The sequence below is a fragment of the Petaurus breviceps genome, unplaced genomic scaffold (assembly GCF_028583685.1).
Source record: "Petaurus breviceps papuanus isolate PSGF00001 unplaced genomic scaffold, PetGlider_PUasm1.0 90779, whole genome shotgun sequence".
Classification (NCBI taxonomy): Eukaryota; Metazoa; Chordata; class Mammalia; order Diprotodontia; family Petauridae; genus Petaurus; species Petaurus breviceps.
This window is the reverse complement of record NW_027187344.1, coordinates 4,434,347-4,458,271: the sequence shown is the minus strand read 5'-3', so window position 1 is coordinate 4,458,271 and position 23,925 is coordinate 4,434,347. Positions and strand designations below refer to the sequence as shown.

Genomic DNA, 23,925 nt, shown 5'->3' with positions numbered 1-23,925 from the left:
TTTTAAAGAGGTGCTCACTCAGTGTTTCAAGTTACAGTATTGGGTGTTCAGGGTTTTATACTTACAACTCATTTTGCTTCCTTCCTCATTACACATTTAAATGACTATGTATTTAAGAGGATTAGTCATGTCAGGGTCTGAGGCTCTGACTCTGAGACATTGTCCCAGAGGGACAAGTGAAGGCCTTGCAGATCACAATGCAGACAGACTGACCTTTTTCAAGACAATAAGCTTTAAGACAAAGTTACTGATATTCTGCTTGGTTTTTCCCCCCATTCAGTTCCATTTTCAGAACTGACACAAAGCCCAAGGGCAGGCAGGGAAGGAGGCTCCCCAAGGTTCTGTTTGGGCAATTTTGCCTTTCACCCCAGTGTATTGTGCTGACCTCACCTTATGATGTGACAGGCAGCTCCTTGTTCCTTTATCTTGGGATGCATGTCTATGTGTATGGTGGGAATGGGGATGGTGATAACATTTATAGTACCCACCAAACTGAACTAACTCCTTAAGCAGTGGGAAGACAGGCTGTAAAGGAAAGAACAGGGTCTGGGGGGGGGGGTTTCTGCTTTTTAGCTTTTTGAGAGAGTGGGAACATCAGAGGTGGTGATAGGACACTCAATAAACATTGAGCATTTTCTGTATGCTAAACTCTTAGCTACTCAAGTAATTCCTTTCCTCTCCTAAATTTGCAGAGTTGAGCTAAATAGAGCAATCCAGTCTCTTTCTAGTTTTAATTTTGCAGGATATTTGGGAGCCTTGCAAGAGGTTAATAAGACTTCAAGAGGTTAATAAAGTAATAAAATAAATCACATAATTTGGACTTAAAAGGTCATTGATAAATTGGAGAATATCCAAAAGAAGGCAACCAGGATGGTGAAGGGGAGAATTCTTCTTTTTGGAGGGGGGAAAGCAGGGGAATGAGGGGTAAGTGACTTGCCCAAGGTCACACGACTAGTAAGTGTTAAGTGTTTGAGGTTGGATTTGAACTCAGGTTCTCCTGACTCCAGGGCTGGTGCTCTATTCACTGTTTCACTGTACCAACTAGCTGCCCTGGGGAATTCTTTCAATAAGCACAAGCATCTATTAAGCACCTATAATCTGCCAGGCATTATGCTAAGTGCTTTACAACAGTGAGATAGGTGCTTTTATTATTCCTATTTTATAGTTGAGGAAAATGAGGCAGACACAGATTAAGTGACTTGCCCAGGGTCACATTGATACTAAATGTCTGAGAGGGGATTTGAACTCTTCTTCCTCACTATAGGCCCAGCACTATCCACCATCCCACTTAGCTGCCCCAAGGTTATGATATGTGATGATGTATTGAAGGAACTGAGGGAGAGAGCACTGGGCATGGAGGGCAGAATGATAGCCATTGCTGGTATTTGAAAGGTTGTAATGTGAAAGGATGCAAAGCTAGGAACAGTGAAAGGAAAATGTAGAGCAGATTTAGGTCTGCTGTAAGGAAAAACTTCCTGATAATTAGAGCAATTCCAGACTGGGGATGAATGAAATCAGGAAGTAGGGCTTTGCCCCCTTACTAGTAATCTTCCAAAGAAGACTGGATGCCTGGTTGTTGGAAATGCTACAGGGAAGATTCTAATTTAAGCATGGGTTGCACTAGCTGACCACTGAGGGCCCAACCAGTTCTTTTTCATTGTAAGGCAATTGGGGTTAAGTGATTTGCCCAGGGTCACACAGCTAGTAAGTGTCAAGTGTCTGAGGACAAATTTGAACTCAGGTCCTCCTGACTCCAGGGCTGGAGCTCTATCCACTGTACCACCTAGCTGCCTTCCCCATTCGGTTCTGATCCTATGATTCTGGTGCCATCTTTGACCACCCCAGATTTGAATGTCCATCACAAATAAATTAAACCAAAAGATCCAGTCACAAGGACAGTAGGCACTCAATGATCAAACAGCTGAATGAGAACAGGATGGAAGAAGGGCTGGTGATAAATTTTAGGTGCAGAAAAGTTCTAGAAAACTTCATCTGGTTAACAGATACATTCATATCAAGAAAATCTGTTTGGAAGAGTGTTTGGGGACTTCCTACTTCTGAGTCTATATAAAGGAGAAAAACTATGGCCTTCCCCAAAATGCCCCTTAACAGTATAGAGTTTGCCCCCAGAGAGTATTTTTGATATATTTGTGGCTGAGGTTTTCTTCTGTAGGCAGGACAGGGAGAGAAACTGTCTCCAAAGTGTGACTTGCATGACATGTGGCTGGGTCGCATCCATCTCTGGGACTCCCCTGTCCCCTGGCAACATCCACAGACCAAAACTCCCAGAGAAGTCGCTTGTCTTCTCACTCTTCAACTCCCCAGAGCATTAGATGGCAAGGATGGCTCTTCTGGGAGGCTCTCTATTTTCCCCTGACCTCAGGACTTCAGGGAGATGCAGGCCTAGAAAGCTGAAGGGACCTGATTGTATGGTCTCCATGTTTTTTGAGTGTGTGATTAAGAAGACTCTGCCTTGATACTAGGGAACCAAAACAACAAAAGGCTGAGAATTCTTGCCAAAGGAAAAAAATTATTCTTATACTACCCTCCCTCCCTCCCCTGCTAAAGCTTTGCAAGACAGAGCTACCTTGATTGACTCTTGTTCCACCACCTGGCCATCTCAGACTAAGGAACCCGGAGAGAAAACGACTTATCTGTCTCCCTGCTCCTGTCTCTCTTTTTCTGTCTCACTTTGTCTCTGATTCTCTCTTTCCCTGTCTCTTTCTATGTCTCTGTCTCTCTCTCTCCCTACATGATAGAAGTTCTATAATAGCTTACTGCTGTTTGTACTCAGATGACAAAGTAGAATAATAGTTATGTCTGCTCTTCCATGTGGTCCAGAGACTAAATGTTTCCAGATGACAAGACATCTCAGTTATTTATAAGCCAGTGCAGGACAAGAGGGGACCAAATGCCTCGGTTCATTTAAAGACCACCCTCCAAGCTCTAAGGTACTTGGGAGGGAGTGTGGACAAAGAATGACTTCTGGGTCCCAAGGCAGGTCCCAGGGAATTCTGGAGAGGGTTGATTTTCTGATAGGATGTTAGAGATTATTTATTTAACTTAAATTGAGATGCTAACACATTTTCTGGAATAGCAGAGGTGAAACTAATGGTAAGGGATTGAACCTGAAGACCCCTTCCAGAAAAACAGCCTGGTATGTTGAAAAGGGAACTGACCTGAAAATCAAGTGACATAGGTTTCAGTCCTACCTTGCTGTGTGACCTTGGTCAAGTCCCCTCCCTTCTCTGGACTTCAGTTTCCTCAATAAGTTATGAGAGGATTGGATTAAATGATCTTTTAGGTCCCTTTGAGTTCTAAGAATGTGATGATTCTATCTAGATCTAGACTTTTCTTTCCCCTGGAGCATGCATTTCAATTCTGAGTGAGTGAATGAATGAGTGAATGAACAAATGAGTGAGCAAATGAATGAATGAGTAAGTGAATGAATAAGTGAATGAATGAACAAATGAGTGAGCAAATGAATGAATGAGTGAATAAGTGAATGAATGAATGACTGAATGGAAAGCATTTATCAAATGTTATTATGTATCAGACACCTAGTTAAGCTCCCAATAGATATGCAAAAGAGAGATTGTCTCTGTCCTCAGGCAGTTTACATATAGGGGAATGGTGGCCAGAGAAGGGTGTGAAGTCATGGGCAGCACCTCAGTAAAACTGTTCCCATCCTCCCTCTGAGCCCATTACTTCCTGTGACCTTACTTTCTAAGGAGCTCTACTTCCTACTGGGGTCCTTTAAGGCTCATAGCTGGGGCAACTGCTGTAATTTGCTACGGATGCCACCCAGAAAGAGTCTCTGATTTGTATGTGTGTGTAGCGGTGGGGCAGAGAGGAGGTTGTTTGTTCTGGGTGAGTCTCAGAGAAAGGCAGCGTCTCCCGTTTTTGCTGGTGGTGCCAGATTTAGAGCTCTTCCCCCGGGGCCAAGGAACCATCAGGCGATGAGGCGGGCACAGAGGCAAAGATGTTTGGGAGAGATAAAGCCCCCGGCGCAGTGAGCTGAAAAGTGAGTAGGCTAAAATAGCCACGTCTCCCCTCAGCTCTAAACACAGGAAATTATGTCTGCCCAGTTGAAAGGTAAAGTCAGAGCGGGGGTTTGGAGGTTGAGAAGGAACATGAAAAGAAATGCTATTTCCATTCTTCTGTGTAACTGCTACAAACAGTTAAGGGAGGGGCCATTGGAGTCAAATGTTCAAAACAAATGGTGTCCTTTTTTAAAGCCTTGGGAATTAACAATAACAACAACAATCACAAAAAACAAAACCACAAAACAAACCCTGAAAAACAGACCTTTTGGGGTTTATACTCTGACAGGAGCTTCTCCTGTCTAGAAATAGTGTAAAGCCTCCTACCTCACTGGGCTAGAAACAGCTGAACAATAGGCCCCAAGTACTGGGACATAAGATTTTAAAACATCACAATTTAACAGTCTTGGTAAATCCTGAGCCTGGCAGTTAAGACATGATTACAGTCAAGGTGCAGTATTATCTGTTGGAGTCTTGGGCTTCCCTGGCCCGATTAGTGGGTCCTCACCAGCTCATTTTCCTGGGTGCTTCTTTCTGAGTTTGTATCTCTGAGGATTTCCAAGAAGGAAACCTGTTGGCATGATTGTGCAAATAGATGACATGCCGTGTCCCCCCCCCCCCCCCTCCCCCTCAAGATACCGAGTGTGCTGCAGCAGAAATGATGCATAGGCAGTCACTCATGAAAATACCTTTTGTTTCTGAAAAATCAAGAGCAGGTTTTGAATAACACTTTTTACCTCCCCAAAAATCAAGTATTAGTCACTGTGCTGGGCTGACTGCAGTCACACATAATCACCAGGAAAATGTAACTAGATAAAGAGGGCAGTATTTCCCTACTCTGGAGAGGTGTGGCTCATTTAATTCCTTCTAGATGGGGGGAAATGGAATGCTGTTGAAAAACTGAACTCTAGGCACTATATGCAGTTGTGTGTTTTTCCAAATAAAGCAGCTTGGTACAATGGACAGGGTACTGATTTGGACTCAGAGGATCTGGGTTTAAATATCACCTTTGCCAACTTACAACCTGTGTGACCTAGGACAAGTCAACTCCCTCTCTGGGATTCCTTCTCTGTAAAATGTGTGGGTTGGTCATACCACTCTTTCCCTCCCACTCTCTCCTCTTCCATTCTTTCCTTCCTCCTACCTCCCCTCTCTTATTCTCTTCTTCCTCCTCTCCTCTCATTTCTTCTCTTTCCCATGAGCTTCCTTTTGTCCTCTCCTCTCTTCTTTTTTCATTCCTGTCTTTCTTTTTTCTCTCATCTCTCTTCCTCTTTCCTCCTGCTTAATACTCTTCTTTCTCCTTTTCTCTCTTCCATTTATTTTCTATTCCTTCTCCCTCTTTTCTCCCTCCTGACTAAAATCCAGAACTGGGGCTGTCTTTAGTAAATAGGGAACAACTATGAACAAATTCACCAACAGAGTCCGATTTGTAGGGATAATTAAAGCCCCATGTTATCATGAGGGCTGGGTTTCTCCGGAAAATGGAAGATGAGCATCATTCACACTTGCTTATGAAATCTGAACAGGAGTTCCCCATTTAAACCCACAGATGGCTTTAGTTGCCAATAGCTATCTAAATAGGATATTGCTTAATAACACTTACTATTCTGTAGTACTTTAGTTCACAAAGAACTTTCATCACAACAAATCCGTGGGGGAATTTCTACCCTTCCCAAAGCGGTCATGTGGCTAGTAAGGAAAATTAGGACTTGAATCCATGTTTTCTAAATCCAAGTTCAATGCCCTTTACATTATACCATACTGGTTATTGAATCTGCTAATAACCTGGGCCCTGTTAAACTGACGTGAACCCAAGTCGGCTTTCAGCTAATGTTTAGTGGCTCAAAGGAAAAGAGAACATATGATGAGAATATGATTCAAATCTAAAGATGGGGTTTGGGGTCCAAGCTATCTGATTCAGACCAATTAGATAGGATCCTCACCATACTTCCCCTTGTATGAGCAGAACTTGGGGGTAATTCAGGCAAGAATTTTCCCTGAGGTCTGGCTAACACCTCCTCTGCTTTCCCAGAACATCCTAGCTTATTTGGGAGTGAAGCCCAAAAGTTAGAGTAGCTTGTGGTACAAGGCACAAATTTAGTTTCTAAACTGAACTTTTAGATTGTGTTTGTACTTTAAAACCAGATTAAGGAAAGGAATACACCTAGTAGGGCTAGATTTCATCTAACAGTGTTATTTTAAAAAACAAAAAGACTGAGTTAAAACTCACACAGCAATTGGTACTTGTCAACCTAAACTGCTGGATTGAACATTGCAATGAATATAGTGAAAAGAGTACTGAATCTGGTCCTAACTTGATCACTAGCTTTGACTTTGAACAAGTCACTTCCTTTTTCTGGAACTCAGTTTCCCCATCTGTAAAGTGAAGGGGGGTGGATTAGGTGGTCCTTTAGTTTCATGCCAGGCCTGAGATTCTCTGTTTTAGTATTCCATGTTCTGAGGTCCCTTCCAGCTCTACCGCTTCCATATACTTATAATTCCTCAGTACTTTCCTTTTAAAAAACAACTCCAAAAAGCCAGTTAGTCTGTGTAGACCCAGACCTGAGCTGAAATGTGAACGGGGGAGTGAAGAGGAGCTTTGGCAGTGCAGAGAGCTGGGGCTGCGGTACTCACAGCTGACTTTTATGAGGCTTTGCTGGCCAAGTGGCTGGTGTCCACCATTCAATTAAACATCTCCAGCTGAGGAGGGGGAAGCAGCAAGCACTCAAATGCTTTCGGCCTAGGGATGCCTTTTCTGCAGCCCAAAAGGCCTATATAGCTTACTACCCCAACCAAGCAAAAAGGAAAAGAGCTAAGAGTCAGGGTTTGAGAGGCTCACATTTCCAAAGCTTAAACTTTTGTAGGGAGCGCTGAGCTGAGTGAGTGTCTGGGAGGACAATGAGCTCCCGACTCTTCACATCTTCTTCTGGAAGGAGATGCTATATCTTTAATACCTGGGATGATTAGGTTGAGATTTTGAGCTGGGAAACAACCCAACATCAAAAACCAAACATGCAGACTTTTGTTCAGTTCTGAAATGTTTCTCCTTGTGGGTACTTTTATCCCATTCTCTCTATTTCTAGAGAGTGGAAGCTCTAACTCTAACCAGGCTGGGGATTCTACTGGGGGAATCAGGACAGGTATGTTATTAAAAAACAAAACAAAATAAAACAAAACCACACACTGAAAAAACCCCCCAAACAAGCCCAACTAACCCCTTTCTACAATACACTGCCAAAATCCAAGCCCCAGAATCAGCTGGAGGGTTCTGTGGGACAGGCTGGAGTTTTTCCTCGTCAATCTCTGTGGTTGGTTTTGTTTCTAGGACCAGGCCCAAGTCCAGGAAGCAAGGTGTGAGTCCTGCTGACATGTACAGGTGGAAGCTTTCTTCCCACGAGCCTTGTAGCTCCACCTGCACAACAGGTAGTTGTCATGCATGAGTTTTGATTTGCAGCCACCAATGAGCCCACATCCCAATGCATGAGCCACCATCATTGCCTCACTATCACCCTCACTATCACGTCTCCATCACCATTGTCATCAACATCAACCAGACACCTCTAGTACGCAGAATGTCAGATTGGAAAGGGGCCCGAGAATGGGTAGGGTATCAGAGCTGGAAGAGGCCTTAGAATAGAGAATGTTGAAGAGAACAGGATCTGAAAGACATGAGGCTGGAGAACAATAATGGTCAGAGCAGGAAAGACACCTTCGACCGTGGGGTGTTAGATGGGGCCTATAGAACCCTGGAGTTGGAAGGGATCATCACATTATTGAAAACTAACTTGTCCATCAGATCCTATACACTAGAGGCATCAAACTCCTGGCGCCTCAGCCACAAACTGGGCAAAACCATATTAAAAACAGGATTGGGAAATATTTAACAAAATAGATAAAAATACAACATTCATTTTTACTTGAGTTTGGCACCACTTTGTATACTACAAGACCACAAAGTTACCCTCTAGAAGCTAGTTGTGATTAATTTGTAATTATCTGTGCTAATGAAGAATTGAAAAGAATAATCCAAAGTCTCACAGATCTGATTTTGTCACACATTTCCCCCCTCAACAATTTTTCCTTCCTAATTGTGCTTTGATTGGGTAAATGTGTTATTTAAGTGAATTTGTTTTCCAGACTGAACATAAGTCCATGTGAAGTAAGGGTTGGAGGGGAGGGGAGGTGTCTCAGAAACTCCTGGAGGTAGACGATCAGAAAAAAGACCATCCTGGGATTAAATACTTGTTTTAGGAAAAGGACATGTGAATAATTGACAATTCATAGTATAGATAAATGTGAAAGAAACATACTTAAAAACAATAAGATCTTGAGAAAATCTTTGCTAAAAAAAGTTACTTTTTGAGGAAGGAGTGGAGTTAAGAGCTAGACAGTCTTTTTGCTTATTTGGAGATTTTTTGGATTTGTGGGGAAGAGAAACTTCAGTTAGAGATGAGAGAGCCAAGGTGAGTCCTAGTTTCTGTTGAGACTAAGTCTAAAGCTTACCAGTGTCCTAGCATCATCACTAGGGAACTTGCTTTGAGTCATTTTTCCAATAATGGCTATGGGTAAAAATGAACCCCGTAGACTCTGAATCCTGGTCCCCACTGGAAGCAAGGACAGATGTTTGCAGGAGGCATGCCTGGTGTTGTGCCATCGATGGCCACAAAGAAGGAGGAAGTTAGCTGACCCATATAGGACTGAACCCACAAACTTTACCTTATTAGCATCGTGTATTGATTACCGAGCAAGCTAGCCACATTCTAGTGAACACCAAAGAAAGGCTATCATGACATGACTGTCAGTGCTAGCTAAAGTTCCTTAAAAATGAACCATCTTCTCTGATCTTGGCTCTATGCCAAATCTCTGATAGATTTGACCTGATCTTTCCATACTAAGTAAAAAGTAACTCTCATTGACCATGCAGACAGAATTATGTGGCTAGCTTAGGAAATCTAATTTACTACGTGACCTTGGTTGGGGAAGATACTTCCACTCCCTGGGTCTCAGTTTCTTCTTCCATAAAATGAGGGATTTGGACTAGACTCCAAGGTCCCTTCCAGCTCTAAGGTTCCAGGACACTATTTGGCAATAAAGATACAAGTACTTTCTGAGACCAAATTGAAAGGAGGTTGGCTTTGTGATGGAAAGATGGAAAGTGGAAAGAATTCCTTTGCTCAGTCAGAAGACTGCAGAGTTCCAGTTCTGTCATCAATTTGAAGAGGGATGCTATGCAAGTTACTTCACATAGCTGGACTTTGACTGTCCTCACCCATAAAATTAAGAGAGTACCAGCTAGTTATCTTCCCAAAAGTAGTTGTGAGGGCGAGGTGGGAGAGGGGCTCTGGGAAAAGTCTATAGCATACTTCATGTCACAAAGGCTAGGGCCTATCTATCAGAGCCATAAATATTTGGGGACTGGGGTCAATTCATTACAGCACCCTAGACAAGCAGATGGCTCCTTGCTTCCCTGGGCTCCTGGTTGTGCCAAGAGAGCCAGGATACACAAATCAGCAGGAAACAGAAGCATTAAGTGACGGAGGCCTAGCAATCTTGGCATCCTCTTCATTTTAGGAAGGAAAGCTATTGCTTCAGGAAGAGTATAATAATAGACTCATGTGTGTGGTAATGATAATATGCCCTCATGTCTAGAGCAATACACAAAGACCTTTAGCCCTCTCAGCCTTAACTATCCTACCTTATACTTCCTTCAGATCTTGTGTCCTAGAATGTTTAAAGTGGTGTAAATATGTTAAGCCTCATCTCTCTCCCTTCCTCCAATCTTTAGGCCCCATCTGTATACGATAAGGATCTGATTGTTTGAATAGATGCTTCAAAGTGTATTTTGAGTCCTGAATGATCTGATTGGGTTGACACTGAGTCAGCAATGATGCCGAGATCTCCGTCTATTGGAGTATGTTGTAAGGGAGAACAAGAATGTTTATTTGTAGTACAGTGGAAAGGCTCAGGGCCAGAAGATGTGGGTTTAAATTCTACCTCTGATATTTACTGCCTGTGTGACTTTAGGCAAGTCACTTGTCTTCTCTGTTCTTGAGTGTCTTCATCTGTAAAACGAAGAGATAGCATTAGAAGACCCCTGAGTTCTCTTTAGGTTCTGTTTCTGTGAGACAAAGGAAGTAATCTGGTTCCATTGCTAATGGATTAGCCCCCAGAAATGTCCTCGAGTATGGCACCATTAGAATGTTTGAGAGGGATTCTTACAGCAGCTGAAGGTCTAGTAGACTTTCAGAATCTATAGTGATTTAGAAGTCAGTGCTATAGTCCTTGGGGGCTGCGGTATATTCAAATCAGATTGTTTAGGGAAAAGTCCCCTCCCCAAGGCTGGAGATTATTCAGCCTACTTTTGGCAGGAAAGAAAATAGTATCTGTTGTCTGGCTATGCTTTCTCTTTTTTTTGGGGGGGGGGATTAGGGTGGGGGACAGATCAAGCAGGAAAAAAGTCTGTGTCTTCTCTCTTAAGGCAGTTTGGTGTGTCTAGCTTGAGGTTTTAGGAGATGGCAGCAGATGGGTGGTGGTGTGAGGGTGGGATAATTTTATTTTCCTAATGTATGTTGTTGCAGTAGAGTTTATTTGGATTGGTAATAGTCTGCATCATTGGGGAGAATTCCCACATCAATAAGGTCATAAATGCAGTGGGATATCAGAGGATGTTGTGATCAGGAAGAACCAAGTTGAGTGCCTTTGATTGATGGGGAAATTGATGTCCTCACAAGAACCAGCCTCAGTTATTGAATCTTAGTGTACCATTTAGCCTTAGAAGTCATCTGTAGCATTGCCTCGATTTTACATGTGAGAAATCCGAGATACAGGTGAACTGGCTTGTCCAAAGTCACGTTGGAGCCAGGAAGAGCTGGTATTCCAACCTAGGCCCTCTGACTCCAGATTCCAGGGTTCTTTCTACTTTATCACAAGACCAGTTCTAGTACCTGTGCTTATTATAACTCCTTCATTTTTCAGCTTCTTTAGTTCCTAACAATCCTTTGAAGCCCAGCTCACAATCTGCCTCTTCCAGGCAGACCTCCCTTAGGTCTCCAGCTAGTAATGGCTTTTCCTTCACAATGAAATGGGCATCTTTTATATGCATATGCACATATGGTGTAGTGAGTACATCATGGTGATTTGTGCTTTATCCTCTTACTAGAGGGCTTCACCAGTACCCCAACCCCCTTCTCCATTCCCTTGCTGGCTCTCAGGTTCCTCATTTGTAACATGGGAGAATTGAACTAGATGGTTTGGAAAGTCCCATCCAGCTCTTATAGTCTGTTTTTACACTCCATGTTTCAGGTCCTTTCCAGGGCTCACATTCTACATTCTAAGGTCCCTGCCAGCTCCACATTCTACGTCCCGTGTTCTTATATTCCATGGTCAAAGTTCCTTCCAGCTTTGACAGTTTCATATTCAATGATGCTCTAGAACTCTATGTTTGGTGCCCTTTCTAGCACTTCCATTCTATGTTCTAATGTTTGGGTTTTGATGTTCTGTATTTTATGTTCTAACATTCCATGTTCTTTTTTTTTTTTTTTTTAAGCAATCGGGGTTAAGTAACTTGCTCAAGGTTACACGGCCAGGTGTTTCTGGGTGGGTGCTAAGTGTCTGAGCCCAGGATTCGATCTCCAGGTCGTTCTGACACTGGAGCCGGTGCTCTTACTCGCTGTGCTACCTGGCCGCCCCTAACATTCCATGTTCTAAGGGCCCTTCTTTCAGCTCTGACAGTCTATACTCTATAGTACCTCCAAGCTTTAACTTCCCATGTTTCAGGGTCCCTTCTAGAGCTGACATTCTACATTCTAACATTCCAACTCTGACATTCTATGTTCAGAGAAGGTAGCCTTGAAAAACCAATCTTCTACCTGTTTTCCTCTTATACCCCCAAGCAGAAAGCACCACTTCTTTCCCCCCAATATTCATACTAACCTGACTGTACATAACCCTCTCTTTTAGGAGTCAATTCATTTTAGTCCAATTCTATTTGAACCCAGGAAGGTACTAGAGGATGTTGGGAGACAAGGAACAAGAGAAGTCAATGAGATCCCCGATTTCTAGGACTGGACAGACTGGTTGGGAAGAGGAAGCTGGTAGCCAGGCCAGGAATGTGTTATATTTAGGCAACCCAGGAAGGGATTAAGGCACTTGCACAGTATCCTAGGTCAGAACGTTGGAGCTGAAAGGGACCTGAGAGACCATCTCAGCTCCACGCTCTTGTTTTTACAAAAGAGAGAAATGGGATCCTAGAGACAGAGAAAGGCCCAGGGTCTTTGGCAGTGAGTCAGTGGCAGGGCCAGAACTGGACAATGTTCTTTCCATTAGACCAAGCTCCGACCCTACTTCTCGCCTACCTTCCATCCAGTATTAATTCTAACTCCTCCAATTGCTGGTATTCAGAAAAATCAGTGTCATTTTCAAAATCACTTTTTATCATTTAGGATTTCTTATTGTTTTTGAAAATTCAATGCTCTCCCCAAGACTAATAAATATTTATAGCCAGGGAAGATTTTTCCATGTGAAGATACCAGGAAACATGAGTCTGGCCTGGTAGCTAGAAATTCAACTATTTCCTATTTAGATCTGAATGAATTTTATCACGTTCACAACACATGCAATTTAAAAAATATAAAGAAGCTTCATAACTTTAAGTTCTAAAGTTGTCTTTACTTTAAGGCAGGGCAACTCGACACCTAGCAGGGGTTGGAAGTGGGGAGCAGGTGAAGGAGTCACCTTAAAAAGTCCCATTTCTCTCCCTCCAAATACAGCTTTTCAACTTCACCTCCAAGAAACATCCATCCACCCATCCCCACCCATCCCCACCCATCCCCAACCTATTCCAGTCTCTGGTTTAAGTCTCTCCTGTCCTTCCTTAGAAGAAATGTGGGAAAAGGGCGTAACAGTGGCCCGCTTTTCATTTTGTCCCATGCTTGGCTGGCAGTTCAGACTCTGTTCAGGGCCTTACTCTTCCTCATAGGGCTCTGAGAGGAACATCAACGGATAGGGCTGAAGGTTGAGTTCAATGGTATTTTTTTACGTCCGGTCTCTTAGGAATGTGACCTTGGCTAATGGGAGTAGAGTGAAATCTGAATCTGGTGCTTTTTCTGACCCATAAAGGCCTCTGAGTATTAGCATCTTCATTACGCAGACAGGAAAATTGAGGCACATTGTGCATACCTGTTAAGGAGCAGCATGGACTAGGGGAAAGAACACTGGATTGGGAATTAGGAGGTAGGACCTGGGTTCTAATTCTGGCTCTACCATTAACTTGCTGTGTGGCCTTGTGCATTCAATTACGCCCCTTCTCTGAGCCTCACTTTTTCTCATCTGCAAATTGGGGGAGTTGCAATAGAAGGTCGTTAAGGTTCCTTGTAGCTCTGACATTCTGTGGTTCAGATGAATCCAAGTTCATAGAGCAGAAAAAAGGACCCAATAGACTCTGGGCTTTGTGCCCTCTCTGGAGTCAACTAGTTCATTCAGCCACCCTGGGCTGTGACAGCCTGTCACTCAGAGCAGCTTCCCTTTGGCCTCAGAATAGTACTACAGGAGAGTCAGGGAATGAGAGCTCAGAAATTCTTCCAGGAGACAGGCAAAGGAGAGCTGATATTTTGCTTCTACCTCTTTTGGAAAGTAGTTCCCTATAGGTTTTCCATGGAGGGTTAGGGAAGGTGATCTCCCAGGGGACAAAGGAACACGTGTCCAAGAACCTAGAGATGGGGTAGCTTGTCTTGTTTGGTTCTTCCCAGGAAGTGGAGGTTGGCCTGAGGCCTTACAGTCCATGACCTCACCTTCCTATAAGGATGGTTTCTGTCTTCCTATAAGGAGGGTATTACTAACTTGTGTTGGGGTATTAGGCCATTGTCCCATGGCAAGAAGCTCTTGGAACCCACCAAGACAGAGATGGCGGAGGGTTCTGCTATGTAGCACCATCCCTTGCAACTCTCTGAAAGAGCTGAACTTTCTCTTTCTCAGATGGACCTAGAGGGAAATGGAGAGATTAGAGGCAACCTTCATAGCACTCATGCTCCTTCCTCTGGAGGGTCTTTAAATCTCAGTCTTGGATCTTTTTTGATTTGGTGGAGGTCCAGCTTTGCCTGGGAGGAGAGTTATTGGTCTTGGGTTTATGGTGACCTATAGTGTACTGATGGAAAGGGTGCTGGAAAAGGGAGTTGGGGAGTAGGAAATAGCCTTCTATGGTGGAAAAGGTTTGGAGTCAGATGAGTTGGGTTCAAATCCTAGCTTTGCCATTTACTATCTATGTGACTTTGGGCAAGCTATTTGACCTTTCTGGGCCTTACTTTCCTCATCTATAAAGTGAGGGTTTGGGGTTAGATGATGTCTAAGGCCCTTTCCAGCTCCAAATCTAGTCTTTGAGTCTCCCAACCTATCTGTTCGATAGCCTCAGCAAATTGGTTGGCCAACATTGCTTAATGCAACAACCCAGAAAAATGACTCTAGATGTCACCTGGATTTTGAGCCACTGGCTTGGCAGATTTGTGATGAGCAGCACCTCCAGGATCCTGTTTGCTTGATTCACTTTCAGACCCACTAAGCATATCAGGAAGAACAGGTTTTTCACAGTCCCAATGAGTGCATTGTTTTCCTCTGCCTTGAAACTAGGGGTCATGTCAACGTATGCCATGTGTGTCCGTTATGATGGGATTGAGGTCGATGACAGTTACTGCGATGCCCTGACCCGCCCGGAGCCTGTCCACGAGTTCTGTGCTGGGAGGGAATGCCAGCCAAGGTAATATCTCCAGCACTTCTCTCCACGATCTTCTCTGTGGCCAGAACTCACGGGCTTTAGGATTAAAGTCTTTTCTTGAGGTGATGCAGTCAGATGAACCTCTCTGGGCTCTTGCTTACAGGAGATGTGAGGGATTCTTGGGGAGGACAGAGTGGGGCCAATGCCCCTGTGCTATTGTAGGAAATGAGGCCAGGGAGCAAATGCAGCTTCAATTCTATTTCCTGAACAGAACTGCTGATAGGATTTCTTGGGACTTGGAGGATGTAGGCAGTAGTGGTGGTGGTGGTTGGTGTGTGTGTGTGTGTGTGTGTGTGTGTGTGCATGTGTGTGCATGCATATGTATGCTTTCTAAGTCCACTTCACAAGTGAATTCCAGGGATTTGGGACAAATCTATATCATGGGCTCCTTTCTCCATTTCACTCACTTTGAATTTTTTTTTAATAAGCTATTGGAAATTATTCCTATGCATCTAAGCCAGCTCTGTTTGTCCTACGTTGTCTAGGCAGTTCTGACCCTATGAAAGATTTCCAGCCAGTTAGTTCTCTTTGTTTTAGTGATGATGAGATGAGGCTCTTTGTCCCTACAAAGCTTGTTGTATTAGTGCGTGTGCATACACGTGTGTATGTTCATGTATGTGTGTGTATGCACATGTGTGTGTAAATCAAGCATTACTGACTGTGCAGTCAAATTCACCGCCTTCCTATTCCTTTCCCCCAACTCTTCCAAGCCTCCTATTTGCCCTCTCTTCTCCCAAAAGCAGACTGAGCCTCAATTAACCTCTTCTCCCCAAAGACTAATCAGAAAAGAATGTGCCTATGAATGTCTGAGAAATGCTAGAGGGACATAGGCCACCCTCATTTGCCAAAGGTTAAAGGGTAAGATGGGGAGAGAGCTCCCAGTGGCCTGCCAGGCATTTCCAATGCCCCATGTAGGCTCTTAACAGCCTCTCCTTTCTGCTAGGACATGTGGTCAGGACTGAAGTGTATAGCACTTGAGACAGGGGGGTGGGGTAGGGTGGGGTCGGAGGGTCACAGAGGACAGGGCATCCCAATTTCTGAGTGTAGAGTGCTTGGCAGGGGAAAGTGCCTGCCCTCTTTGCTCTCTCAGGGTCTGGACCAGCAGTTGACTGGGCTGGACATTCTGTCCTGAGGCCTGGCTGGCCTTAGAACTCTATTCTTCCAAAGAGTATTCGCTCCATTGCTCCAGTAGCAGAAATTCTAGCCATTTAATTTCGACGCATTGTAGGTTCATAGCTCTAGAGGCCAAAGGGATCTGAAAGGTCATCTTAGTCCAAGCTCTCACTTTACAGATGAGAAATCTGAGGCCCAGAGAGGTCATAAGTGGCCATCAGAATTTAAACCCAGCTTCTCTGAGGTCAGAGGAAGAATTTGTTAAGTTCCTACTATGTGCCAGGCACCGTGCAAGTGCTTCTTACAAATATGGTCTCATTTGATCTTCACAAGAACCCGGGGAGGTAGGTGCTATGTATTATCCCTATTTTACAGTTGAGGAAACTGAGGCAGGCAAAGGTTAAGTGACTTGCCCAGGGTTGCACAGTTAGCAAGTGTCTGAGGCTTCAAACTCTGGTATTCTTGACTCCAGATTCAACATTCTAACCACTTTACCACTCAGGAATCTGGAATGTATGGAGTGTTCAAGGAAGACTGGCACCTCTGGTGTGAGCACTTGCTGAGCCCTTTTCAGGGCTGCTCATCCACTTTTGATGTCTACCTGGTACTCAACTCTTACCTATGGCTCTAAGAAGTTGTAGCTTGTGCATTACCACACCACGGGAAACCATCTCAGCATACAAACTAAATCAGGTTAAGGGTCACTGACAGATTTCAAACCCATCAGTGAGTTAGGGTGGTGTCTACCCCAAGCATGTGAAAACTTCCCCTGGTAGAATAGGTAGATGAGAATAATTCATTCTAAAGACCAGAAAGGTCGCTGAAGCAGGCATGTGGAGTGCTCAGAGCTTGGTCAGACATAGAAGACACCAAGGGCATCTGTTGCACTCCAGGCCATTGCCAGTCTTCTTGACTTTTGTGTTGCCACTGGACTTTGATGACTCTGGAAGAGAAAATAAGGCTTATGGCTTTGTGCAACTCTTCCTTGTTTAAATTCAATTCATCCACAAGTCAAGATGGCACTCTGTGATGTCACTAGATCCTCTTCAAAAATGAAGGACAAATAACAAGGAATCTGGGAGCCATGCTAGAACAGCCAACTCCCTCTTAGGCCTCCCTTATTTAATCTTCCTCCTAGGAGTCCTTCAAAGAGCCAGACTCTCCAAGTTGGAACCTCGCAGGCTATCTCTACCTGAACATAAATCTCAGACAAAACAGCAAAGAGGAACCTAGTATGACCTGGGCTTTCTAGCCCTTTCCACTTTTTGGAGAACATTGTTTATTAGGAATATGGTCCTTCCATCAAGTCTAATTTTGCTGCTTTCTCCCACTTCTCAAAATCTGCCCTCTTTGGCCAAGCAGAACCAGTTGAGTCTTTGCTCACTCCTTTCTTTCTGCCTTGCAGGTGGGAGACCAGTAGCTGGAGCGAGTGTTCTCGAACCTGTGGGGAGGGTTATCAGTTCCGCATTGTTCGTTGCTGGAAAATGATCTCACCTGGCTTTGACAGCTCTGTGTATAGTGACTTGTGTGAGTCAGCAGATATCACCCGGCCCGATGAGCGCAAGACATGTAAGAACCCAGCATGTGGGCCCCAGTGGGAGATGTCGGAATGGTCAGAGGTAAGGACAAAGTGTGTGTGTGTGTGTGTGTGTGTGTGTGTGTGTGTGTGACGGGGAGAGAGAGATTGATTGTGCCCTTGAATGTCATTATCATTAGTGTGTTTTATGAATATGTGGGCCTATAACCTTAGCAGGGCAGCTAGGTGGCACAGTGTATATAGAGCAGCGCACTGGGCCTGTATCAGGAAGACTTATCTTCCTGAGTCCTAATCTGGCCTCAGATACTTACTAGCTGTGTAACCCTGGGCAAGTCACTTAACACTGGCCTCAGCTTCCTCATCTGTAAAATGAGCTAGAGAAGGAAACCACTCTAAGTAGCAAACCACTCTAATATTTTTGCCAAGAAAACCCCAAGTGGGGTCACAAAGAATCAGACATGACTGAAAAACAACTAAACAACAAAATAACCACAAAATCATAGAATGACACAGTTGGAAGGGACCTTAAAGGCCATCAAATATCTGACGGCTTCTGTCGAATAAATCCATTGACAGGGTGCTCACTTCCTTGTTCGACAACACTTTCTATTTTGGACAGTTCTGGTTATAAGAACATTCTTCCTTCCCCCCTTCTCTAATTTTCCTTTCCCAAATGTTGTGTATTTAGACTGACCAGCTCTGAGGGAGTCAGTGTCACTACAGAGGTCAGAGTTTGAGTAATGGGTAGGGATTCTCCAGGGAGCCAGCATCCTGGGGGAAATTGTTGTGTTTTGTCTGGGCAGAGGGATCTGTTATGGCCCAAACTTCTTGGTGACCCAGCCTCCCAGGGACAGATCCAGTCAGTTCTGGGGAGAGTTTTCTACCCTGAGCACTGGGATGGGTGTTCCCATTACAGTGATCTTGAAGGATCAGTCCAAATTCTTCTGTTTTCCTGAAGTTTGTCCACTTGGACTCTGGTTTGAGATGAAGGACTCACGGCTTAGGAAATTGTTCAGCTGCTGTGGTTGCTCAGGTTCCTAAGAAGCTGGAAAGCCCTGTTTGGTCACTTGGTGTGATCCCACCCCCACTCTTGGCTCAAAGGCCTCCTGAGGGAAGGCTTCACATTTTTCATGCAGACCCACTGGGAAGATGGGCAAAACTTCCAATTGTTTAATAAACAATTACTGATCTGGGTCCTGTTCTCAGGGCCTGGGGAGATACAAATATGCATCAGCCGAGTTTCTTGTCCTCAGGGGGCTTACAGTCCTATAGAGGGGGTAAGGCATAGATACCAAATAACAACTATACAGATGGGACAAAACTGCAAAAGTGATGTGCACATGAAGGGGTGTGGAGATTCCCAGAGCAGAGAACACTCTCTCGAAAAGTGGGTCTGAGGTTATTATTGTCTTACACACAAGAAAGATAGTGGTAAATTCTCCCAAGACAGGTGTGGGTAGGGTAGGGGGTTGTGACTATGACATGCCATGAACTTTTGGCTATGGGTTTTTGTTTTTGTTTTCTTGGCAAAGATGCTGGAGTGGTTTGCTATTTCCTTTTCCCTTGTGTACCCATTTTACAGATGAGGAACTGAGGAAGATAGAGGTTATGGGACTTGCTCAGGATCACACAGCTAGCAAGTTTTTGAGGGCAGATTTGAACTCAGATCTTCCTGATTCCAGGTCAGGGGCTCTATCATTGTACCACTCAGCCACTCCCAGGGCAGGGCTGGGACACAACAAAACTGGGAAGTCAATAAAGTTAGGATCCAGACTCCCTTTTTGGCACTCTCATCAACCCAATCTTCTCCACTTTATTCCCTAAATAAAGACATCCAGAGTCTTTATATTTAAGGGTCTCTCATGACTGAGAGAAAAACAAGGTATTCATTCTAAGGTATTCAGAATTTGATATGCTACCTCCCAGGTGTATTTATATTTTTTTAAAGTTCAGAAAAAGGGAAATACTTGACCCAAAGGATTGAATCACTAATGGTAGAATTTCAGACATCAGAGATATTTGGACTGGGATAGTGGGGTAATGCTTCTCAAATTATATCTATGAATGAGGCCAGTTCTGTTTCCAGGTAAATAAGTGCTTCTGGTTTGGGAACAGACTTAATGGCCCCCTCTGTTCTTTGCCTGTCCCCTGGTCTTCAGTGTGCAGCCAGGTGTGGGGAGAGGAGTGTGGTGACCCGGGACATCCGCTGCTCTGAGGATGAGAAGTTTTGTGATGCCAACACCAGGCCTGTGGCAGAGAAGAACTGCACAGGCCCCCCCTGTGACCGACAATGGACTGTCTCAGACTGGGGACCGGTGAGTGGCTCCCCTCCTCCTAAGGCACCAAGCACAAGGAACAGACCAGAAGACCTGGGCTGGGCATGGGGAGCAAAAGGGCAGGAAAGGTGAGCTTGGAAAAGACTCCTCTGATGACTGGTGATTCCCGGGCCTTTTCTCCATCTTTTTGGATTCTGGCATTCTCTAAAAAATAAGCTATCACCATGGTAACTCCCTTCACCTGAGGCCTAAAACACCTTCTTTGGGAGGAAATCAAGGGCAGGGATGGCCAAGCAAGCATCCACTTGGACTTCCAACTCACCTTCCTTCCCCAAGTTTTTATGATTTGAAACCTTCTAATGCAGGGTGTTTTCTCTCTCCATACCTCCTCTTTTTCTTCTCCCCTCCCTTTTATACCACTGCCTCATTCCTCTTTTCCTCTCTATCCCTCCCTTTATCTACCTCCCTCCCTTCTTCACACTTCCTTTCTACATCCTCTTTTTTTCCTCTGTCCATCTCTTCCCCCTGTCTCCTCCCCCTCCTCCTCCTCCTTTTTCTCCTCCTCCTCTTTTTTTTCTTCTTCTTCTCCTTCTCCTCCTCCTCCTCTCTCTCCCTCTTTTCCTCTTTCTCTCCCATTCCCCCTCCCCTTGCAGTGCAGTGGAAGCTGTGGTCAGGGGAGGATGATCCGACATGTCTACTGCAAGACCAGTGATGGGCGGGTCGTGCCTGAGTCCCAGTGTAACATGGAAGCCAAACCCTTGGCCATCCACCCCTGTGGGGACAAGAACTGCCCTGCTCACTGGCTGGCTCAGGACTGGGAGCGGGTGAGTGACCTTGCTACCATGGGAAGCCAGCGGGAACGTGACCCCGACGCTCCTTCCTTATCTTCGCCAGGGCTGACCTTCTGTCTCTCTGCCTCTCCTTCCCAGTGCAATACCACTTGTGGGCGTGGGGTGAAGAAGAGGATTGTGCTGTGTCTGGAGCTGGCTAATGGGAAATTGAAGACAAGGAGCCCCTCTGACTGTGACATCACCAAAAAGCCCACGGAGGAGAGCACCTGCTTTGAGAGGCCATGCTTCAAGTGGTACACCACACCGTGGTCTGAGGTGAGCAGCCTGGCTCTCCCACCAGTCTTGTGAAGGGCTCTACTGGGGCCTGCTCAAGGAACAGGGTAACGGTAGGTGTTGGGCATCTTCAGGTTCTGCCACTGATGCCCATGATCATGGGTCTCTCTGCCATGGAATAGGAAGACACAGAGATGGTCACTGGGATCAAATTACTCTTAATTACAACTCTGAGTCAACACAAGTTGGGATTTGAACCTGTCTCCTGACTCCAAGTCTGATGACCTTTGCTCTACTCTGTATGGGATCCAATAGGACCCTTTCCTCTTCCCCTTCTTTCTTCTTGATTTGCCTGGGAGAGCACAAATGTTGTTTGCTGTTTCTGCCCCCCCAATCTCTTGCCTAGTGCCATCTCTCTCTGGTTCAAGGCTCCGGGGTTAAAGGGAAGAGAGGGAAGAGAAGGAGATAAAATTAGAGCTGTTGCAATGTTATTCTCAGGGCTTGGAAGCAAACCCATTTCTGTCCTATGGATTTAATCAGGTGAAATGGTGAAATGAGGTCAGTGCGATGACCACGGAGGGCAGCTGTGGGGAGAGAAGATGAAGGAGCACCTACTTCTCTGCCTCAGGGATGATGGGGGATTTTGGACAATCTGCATGTTTGGCTTTGAGAACTAGTAGCTACCTCCTTGAACCATGGTCCAGGGGATTTGTTGTAGGCCCACTCTATTCCCAAAGCACAGCACCTCAATTTCCTGTAGCCCAGAGACACAGCTGGGCCACTAGGGGCAATTGTGAATAAACTGCTAAATGGAGTAAGACGTCTTGCATTTGGCCTATGAAGGCCCAGGCCATCCCCTGAGATTCCTTCAGGGTGATCACCAGAGGTTCATGAGAGTCTTTGGCTTAACATGCCAAGCTGGCTGTGCATGTCCTCCAAGGCTCTCCCAACCAAGCCCTAATCAGGACTTGCACCAGATAAACAGCTTGGAGGCCTCAGACTTGGCTGTGTAATGCGGGGTCGCCTGTACTGGGGCAGGAAAGAGCCCAGAAAGAGGGGGGCTGTGTCTGCTGTCTGTGAGATCTTGGCAAGGAGGGAGGCAGGGTCAGCAGACGTCTTCACTGCTCTGTCCTGTGAAGTGGGGTTTTCCAAGGGTAACATCTGCACAGGGAGCCCTGGGGAAGGATTGATTTAATTGGAAAACAAAACAAGACTTTTATTGGAGTGGGAAAAAAAAATTCCAGCTCCCCCATCTCTACTCAAATGCTAGAATATGTAACAATTTGTATTGCACTTTAAGAATGTGCATATTCTTTACTTCATTTAATTCTCACAAGAGTCCTGTGAAAAGGATTAAGAGAGAACTGTTCTAGTGATAGAAGTTCTTTCTGTGGTGGCAGAGAATTGGAAACTGAGGGGGCCCATCAACTGGAGAATGCCTGAAAAAGTTAAGATATACAAATGTGACAGAATGTTAATGTGCTACAAGAAATGATGGAGGGAAAGAGAAACCCGGGAAGACTTGTAGGAACTGATGAAGAGTAAAGGGAGCAGAGCCATTAGAATTTACCAAAAATGTCTGCCACGGATGCCCATGATCATGGGTCTCTCTGCCATGGAATAGAAAGACACAGAGATGGTCCCTGGGATCAAATTACTCTTAATTACAACTCTGAGTCAACACAAGTTGGGATTTGACACAGTGACCAGCCACAGGAACAGAGAACTCATGATGAAACTTGCAATCCCCCTCTCAAGACGGATTCAGGGTACAGATCCTTTTTTTTTTTTTTAAACATGGCCAATGGGAGAATTTGTTTTGTGTCACTATACATGTTTGGGACGTGTTTTGCTTTTCTTTCATGGGGAGAGAATGTGGACCTGAAAACAAAATAAAGTTGAATATTAAAGCCTCATTTGATGGATGAAGGAAATTGCCACCCTATGAGATGAGGATGAGTCTTGACCCCAGGGGTATGGCCAGCATTTATCAACGTCTCAGTTCCCATCTCAGACCGCCTAGGTTGGACCAGGCTAACCTGCACCTGTGTCTTGCTTAACAAACTGCTCTGTCTGGATTGAAGTGAGAGGAGCTTTGCCTAATGAAGAGCCATTTCTGTTTCCTTTAGTGCACCAAAACCTGTGGAGTAGGTGTGAGAATGCGTGATGTGAAATGCTATCAAGGGACAGACATTGTACGGGGCTGTGACCCACTGGTGAAGCCTGTTGCCAAACAGACCTGTGACCTGCAGCCATGCCCTACAGAACCTCCAGGTAAGAAAGGCTGAAATGTGGGAGGGGGAAGGCTGGAGATATGGTGGGGAGAGAGCCATTGTGGTCTGAGCCCTGGGATCCTCTGCCTCCTGGGGGCTGGTCTGGAAGGCTCAGCAGGGACCATAGGCAGATCTCTTCACCAAAGACAATGGACTGTCCAATCTACTCTATTCTCCTAAACGAGCCCTCCATTATGGCCAGTTTGTTTCTTTCATCGTCTTATAGTTTCTCCCACTGAACCTAGTGCCGCCAACTTCTCTACCTGTCTAATTGTTCTGAGTTAGACCAAAAGTTCCTTGATGACAGAGATGATATCTCATGCTTGTTTTATATCCCCCACAATGCCTTCCACAGAACCCACAGCAGGGGCTTTGTAAACACGTGCTGATTAACTGTTCATTAGAAATGGTCCCAATGTCCCCAGTCACACCATTCTGTTCACCCCAGCATGAAAGCAGATAGCACACTGCCCCAAGCTCTGTCTGACACCACTTCAGATTTCTTTAGCATCTTTCTTTTGCACAAATCAGATCTCCCTATAGATAATAGGTAGCTCGTGCTTCTTCTGAGTATGGCTGACAGATAGGGAAAGGAAAAGAGGATACTAAATAGGAATAACCCCATTTTACAGATGGGGAAGCTAAGGCTCAGAAGAAGCCTGAGTGCCTGTGACTTATCTGGGGTTAGAGCTCAGGTTTTAGTTCACACTATAGTTTGAGAACCCATTATCCTAGGAATTACGTACTAGATAACTCAGGAAGCATATGAAAGAAATGGGTAGCATATTCCCTACCTGCCTATGGCCTTCCCTCTAGGTGTCAGAAAGAGAGCTCTCTCTTTGTGCTAGTTTTCC

The 23,925-nt window shown here is 44.9% G+C and overlaps 1 protein-coding gene across 1 annotated transcript in view; it reads left to right on the top strand.

The window, feature by feature from the left end:
* The window catches only part of ADAMTSL2 (ADAMTS like 2), a 49,561-nt gene that overhangs the window by 24,503 nt on the left and 1,133 nt on the right, over positions 1–23,925 (top strand). Inside the window, exons 12-18 of the mRNA XM_069069245.1 lie at positions 7,369–7,466; positions 14,664–14,790; positions 17,327–17,540; positions 19,618–19,773; positions 20,388–20,558; positions 20,664–20,840; positions 22,928–23,072. Of these exons, the coding sequence (XP_068925346.1) occupies positions 7,369–7,466; positions 14,664–14,790; positions 17,327–17,540; positions 19,618–19,773; positions 20,388–20,558; positions 20,664–20,840; positions 22,928–23,072 (1,088 nt within the window). The remainder of the gene's footprint in view (positions 1–7,368; positions 7,467–14,663; positions 14,791–17,326; positions 17,541–19,617; positions 19,774–20,387; positions 20,559–20,663; positions 20,841–22,927; positions 23,073–23,925) is intronic.